Here is a 6,000-nt window from a genome sequence, read left to right on the forward strand (position 1 = left end):
AGAATGCTTTCTAGAGGTCATACATGGACTTCCTGTATTTTACTTGATTGCCAGATCTGAACACCACTGATCTAGCCCTTAACCAAAGACTGCGATCTTTTGGTTCATCCAGAATTCTGGTTGGAGAACAGCGAATGATTTTGTGGGGACTCACTCGTCCACGGCTGGTTTTTATAAAGTCCATGACAACCGTGACATATTCAGATTCTCTGATGTGTCCCTGAACACAGTCCAGTACAGCTCGAAGCAATCCCACTAGCGCTCCTCTGCCTCCATGATCACCTCTTTGTTGCCCTTATCTCTGTAGTCCTGCTTTTCAGCCTCTGCCTGCATGCAGGTAGGAAGACAGCCAGATGATCAGATTTCCCAAAATGCAGTCTAGGGATGGAACAGTAGGTATTTCTAATTGTAGTATAACAGTAGTCAAGTGTGTTGGGACCCCTCGTTGATGATATTTGGAGAGAGATTTCTTAAACACAAGCCTGATTGAAGGCCCCAATAATGAACTGAAAGGTGTTGGGGTTGGTTGTTTCCTGTTAGGTAATCGCTGTACTTAATACCTTGCCTTTGGCGGTATGTAAACTGACATCAGAATCACGGAGAACACTCTTGGTAAATAGAACGATTGGCACATAATCATTAATGTTCTAGGTTGGGGGAACAAGATTTCAACAAGACTGCTACGTCCAAGCACCACAAAGAGTTTACCATGAAACACAGACCCCACATTTTGCCCTCTTCAAACCAGCTGTCCAGTCCATCCTGTGTATTAAGAAGCCCTCAGGTCTTTCCAATGTATCCTACATGTCTAAAGTGAGCCATGTCTCCATGAAACACAGAACATAACAATCCCTCATTTCCCTCCAATACTACAATCTTGCCTTTAGGTCCTCAATCTTGTTCGCCAGTGACTAATTTGCTATCAAGATACTGGGTAGAGGACACCCCACCATTCTAGTTTGGCTTGGAGTCCTTCCCTCCTCAGGCCATGGCACTGTACCTTCATTCGCTTAAAGGTGGCATACCTGTATTCCTGAGAGAAGTCCATCAAGTCCTTCAGAAGATTGTGAAATAACTGTTTTTCTTTAACAATGGTTCAAATGAACATTACTTAAAGGGAAATTACAGGATGCAGATTGCAGCGAGAGTACTTCAGAAGAAGTATACTTAGAAGTTTTGTAAACTGTTCACAGAACGTCACTGAGTTTCACCAGTGCCATCTTCGAATTACAAATACTGTATTTTGAACAATGATTACAGTTACTGCCAGGAATTTGCCAACTTTTCTAGAAAGAATGAAAGCCCTTAAGAAAGGAAACAATATCAGGGAAGGTAGACATGTTGCCAACAAAAGCTTGTTTTGGGGGGGGGGGATAAACCTTGCAGCAAATTCCCAATGTAACAAAACCTGTAGGAAACTGGTAATATAATACATAATGGCAGTTCTACAAGTTTCATATATTGCAAGTTAATTAACCTTACATTTGGAAACTCATGTTCAGAGTATAATATTGCTCTCTCTTTAGCTATTCACAAAGCTAAAGTTACAGATACAACTTCTTGGCTATTGTTAAAATGTTGCAAAGTATACTGTCTGGCAAAAAAAATACCGAGTCAGTTTTTTTCCTGAGCCACTGATCTTACTGTATAATGCAAGTGAATGCAGGGTTGTGAATGGACAACAGGTATTTTATGAATGGGGTAGTCACATGACTGCTGCACCTCCCATGCTAATATTTCTCACCACATGAGTGCATCCGGCAAACTGTTCTCCTTTCACACGCTTCTCCACAACCAAGATTTCGAAATGTTACCATTGCTACCAATAACGGATGTGACAAGGCCAGTGAGTAATTTATGTATCGCCTAAAACGGCCCCTTTACCACAGGCTTGAAAAGAGAAGGGAAATGACATATTACAGAGCTTCTTTTATGAATGAAAAAGCAATGCAGAAAAGAATGATTGACAAAAAAGCAGGATGGCTGAGTCCGTTGGAGGGTCATTGCATAGCGGAAATCTAGCCTATCAAACCACCCGAGGGCAAGTAGAAGAGAACAAAAATGAAGACTGTTTCAAATATGTAGGAGGCAGAATTCTGTTTCCAACTGCACCTAACTCCACATCTGCAGCAATTGCAGAGCCTGGCACTACTTAAATTAAATCTATCCTTTCCCCTCCTCCCAACCCCTGCCAATCAAAGAAGCTCATTTCCAAATACAGGGCAGAGGCTGGATGTATGCCCCCTCATTTTCAAACCTGGCCCCCACCCCACTCAGGACAGGTTTTGCTCACACCAGCCTTCCCCAATCACCTCCAACGCTAAGCACAAAATAACTCAGTCCTCTTAAATACCAAACAAAATAGAATTTGTATTTCCACAAACACTTCCATTTCTAAACCAACTCCCCCATCAACCTGGGTATTACGATTGTACACAACCACCTCTCCTTGTTCTGTGGTAAAATATATACACACATCTTCCACCCTATCCGTGCGTGTGAAATATAGTCCTCCATCCGCCCAATGTGTCAATGACATGCAACTCCTTATCCCTCCACATAGTATGGACGTCCATCTTGTCCCATTCCATTGGTACAGATGAAACAGGGTAACCTTTGCATTCAACATTCACAGCATTTGACCACTGTACAGTCACCATCACATCCATAGTATTCAACAAAAAAGGTAGAATGAGAAAAGTGGTGGGAGCTGGTGAAGAAGGAGAAGGGTGTAGGGGCAACAGTGGAACGGAAGGAGATACCGGGATGGTTGACACGTAAGCTTTAAAGGAAGTGGCAGGGCTTGGGTTAGTTAGAGGTTGGGACGGCGTAAGTGGGGTTAAGGGTCAGGAGGGGTGAGAGGAGGAGATGAAGACAAAGGGATAGGTGGCAGGAGAGTGGACAGAGGGGTTGAGGTGGGTGGGTAGAAAGGACAACAGATCTTGAGGACAGTGTGTCTGGGTGAGAGCACGGAAAGGCATTTCTGGCAGGAGCAACAGGGGCAGGATTACTTAGGGGTAAATTTCAGGTCAGTAGGGAATGAGGGATAAGGGTGTAAGGCGGGTTGGCCGTGGGGAGAGGTTGAATGTCGATTCAGGAGGAGTGTGGGGAGGGGGTGAATGTCAGATTGGGGGTTGTGCAGAGAGGGTGAATGTTGGATGGGATGGTCAGAGGTGAATCTTGAATGGTGGGGTGGGGAGGTGAATGGCAGATGGGGATATGGGGAGAGAATGAGTCGGATGGGGGAGGGTGCAGGGAGAGGGTGAATGTCGGATGAAGGGGGGAGAGGGTGAATGTCAGATCGAGCGGGGAGAGGGTAAAGTGTGGATGGGGGAGAGGGTGAAGTGCAGATGAGGGGAAGGGTGAGTCGGATCGGGGTGATGGGGAGGGCGAGTCAGATGGAGGGGGCATGGAGAGGGTGAGAGTCGGATGGGGGACGGGGAGGGTGAGTCGGATTGGGGGGATGGGGGAGGGTGAGTCAGATTGGGGGGATGGGGGGATGGGGGAGGGTGAGTCGGATGGGGGTGGGGAGGGTGAGTCAGATGGGGCGGGGAGGGTGAGTCGGATCTGTGGGATGGGGAGGGACGGGGGAGGGTGAGTCAGATGGGGGGGATGGGGGAGGGTGAGTCGGATGGGGGGACGGGGGGAGGGTGAGTTGGATCGGGGGTGTGGGTGAGGAGTCGGATGGGGGGTGGGTGAGGAGTCGGATCGGGGGGGGGGGGTGAGGAGTCGGATCGGGGGGGGGGGGTGGGCGAGGAGTCGGATCGAGGGGTGGGTGAGGAATCGGATGGGGGGGTGGGTGAGGAGTCATCGGGGAGGGTGAGTGAGGAGTCGGATCGGGGGGGGGGGGGTGGGTGAGGAGTCGGATCAGGGGGGTGGGTGAGGAGTCGGATCGGGGGGGGGGTGGGTGAGGAGTCGGATCGGGGGGGGGGTGGGTGAGGAGTTGGATCGGGGAGCGTGGGTGAGGAGTCGGATCGGGGGGGGGGGTGGGTGAGGAGTCGGATCGGGGGGGGTGGGTGAGGAGTCGGATCGGGCAGCGTGGGTGAGGAGTCGGATTGGGGAGCGTGGGTGAGGAGTCGGATCGCGGGGTGTGGGTGAGGAGTCGGATCGGGGGGTGTGGGTGAGGAGTCGGATCGGGGGGTGTGGAGGAGTCGGATCGGGGGTGTGGAGGAGTCGGATCGGGGGGGGATGGGGGAGGGTGAGTCGGATCGGGGGGGACGGGGGGAGGGTGAGTCGGATCGGGGGGGACGGGGGGAGGGTGAGTCGGATCGGGGGGGACGGGGGGAGGGGGAGTCGGATCGGGGGGGACGGGGGGAGGGTGAGTCGGATCGGGGTGTGGGTGAGGAGTCGGATCGGGGGGGTGGGATCGGGGGGGGTGGGTGAGGAGTGGGATCGGGGGGGTGGGTGAGGAGTGGGATCGGGGGGTGGGTGAGGAGTGGGATCAGGGGGGTGGGTGAGGAGTGGGATCCGGGGGGGTGGATGAGGAGTGGGATCGGGGGGGTGGATGAGGAGTGGGATCGGGGGGGTGGGTGAGGAGTGGGATCGGGGGGATGGGTGAGGAGTCGGATCGGGGGGATGGGTGAGGAGTCGGATCGGGGGTGGGGGGGTGGGAGGAGTGCAATTGGTAGGCCGGAAGGCTGGGTAGAGGGTGGCTATCGGATCGGGGGGGGGGGGGAGATGGAGAGAGGGTGACTGGTGGGTCGGATGGCTGGGAAGAGGGTGACTGTCGGATCGGGGCTGGGGAGAGGGTAACTGGTGGGTCGGAGGGCTGGGGAGAGGGTGACTGTCGGATCGGAGGGCTGGGGAGAGGGTGACTGGTGGGTCAGAGGACTGGGAAGAGGGTGACTGGTGGGTCAGAGGACTGGGAAGAGGGTGACTGGTGGGTCGGAGGGCTGGGAAGAGGGTGACTGGTGGGTCGGAGGGCTGGGGAGAGGATGACTGGTCGGAGGGCTGGGAAGAGGGTGACTGGTGGGTCGGAGGGCTGTGGAGAGGGTAACTGTCGGATCGGGGGCCGGTAAGCGGGTAATTGTTGGGTCAGTGTTGGTAAGAGGGCAATTGGTGGCTTACGGAGAGAAAGAAAGGTTGCTGTCGGATCCGGGGGTGGGCGAAGGTGACTGGCGGGTCGGGGGCATGACGGATCAATCGGGGGTGTGGGGCTGATCGGGCGGCAGTGGAGGGATGGTGGGTCAGGGGTGGATGTTGGGTTAGGGGTCTGGGAGGGGGGCAGAGGGAGTAATGGTAGGGACCCAAGTGGTCCATGCCGGGGTTGGGCTGCGGTTGCGTCCCCAGATTGCGCCGGAATCATGATGGTAGTCGGACGACAGTGCTGGGAAGCGAGCCCTCGGGTGCGAGCGCCGGCGACTACCATTTGTTTATTTATGCCTTGATGTAGTCCCCTTACTCGGTCTGGTTTGCCTCCTCGCTCATCTTTCAGCGCCTTGCGATCATCGCCACGTTAATCCTCAGCAGCATCCCCGGCACGCCACACCACTTCTTCATGTTGCAGCCGCCCTTCCCGCTGCCTGTCCCGGGCCGGGCAGCGCCTCGGCCGCTGGTATCCACATCACACCGGGTGGGAAAGTGAGGGGGAGGGGGGGGAGAGGGAGAGGGAGAAGCGCACCACTCGTGGCCTGTCTTCAGTGGCCTGACCCCGGCCTGTCCAGTGGCACCGCTCCGCTCTGAAGCTCCATCCCGCTCTCAGTCGGCGAGAAGAGGAGGAGGGGCGCTGGGCCGTCTCTGTGGGAGGGAGGGAGGGGACGCTGCCTGGCGTCCGGGCGGAAGCAATGGACGTCGCACGCACCCTGGGAAACCCGTATCCCTCCTCCGCCCCGACAATAAGTCCTGCAGACCGATCCACCTTCTTCCCTACCTTTCGCCCCTCTCTCTGCTTCGCTCTCTCTTCACTTAGTTCCGCTAGAACTGGTCAGTAATTAAAGCCCGACGCGTGCTGCTGAAAGGTTAGTTTTCTCTCTGTCAATGTGAGCCGCGTGGAAGTAGTCC

The 6,000-nt window shown here is 54.4% G+C and overlaps 1 protein-coding gene across 3 annotated transcripts in view; it reads right to left on the reverse strand.

The window, feature by feature from the left end:
• The window catches only part of spred1 (sprouty related EVH1 domain containing 1), a 109,473-nt gene extending 103,734 nt beyond the window's left edge, over window positions 1–5,739 (reverse strand). For all 3 annotated transcript variants that reach the window (XM_072266897.1, XM_072266891.1, XM_072266883.1), the window contains exon 1: window positions 5,402–5,739. In XM_072266897.1, the coding sequence (XP_072122998.1) occupies window positions 5,402–5,427 (26 nt within the window). In that variant the 5' untranslated portion in view covers window positions 5,428–5,739. The remainder of the gene's footprint in view (window positions 1–5,401) is intronic.
• Between the last annotated feature and the right edge of the window lie 261 nt (window positions 5,740–6,000).

Source organism: Mobula birostris, chromosome 1 (genome assembly GCF_030028105.1).
Source record: "Mobula birostris isolate sMobBir1 chromosome 1, sMobBir1.hap1, whole genome shotgun sequence".
NCBI classification, from domain to species: domain Eukaryota; kingdom Metazoa; phylum Chordata; class Chondrichthyes; order Myliobatiformes; family Myliobatidae; genus Mobula; species Mobula birostris.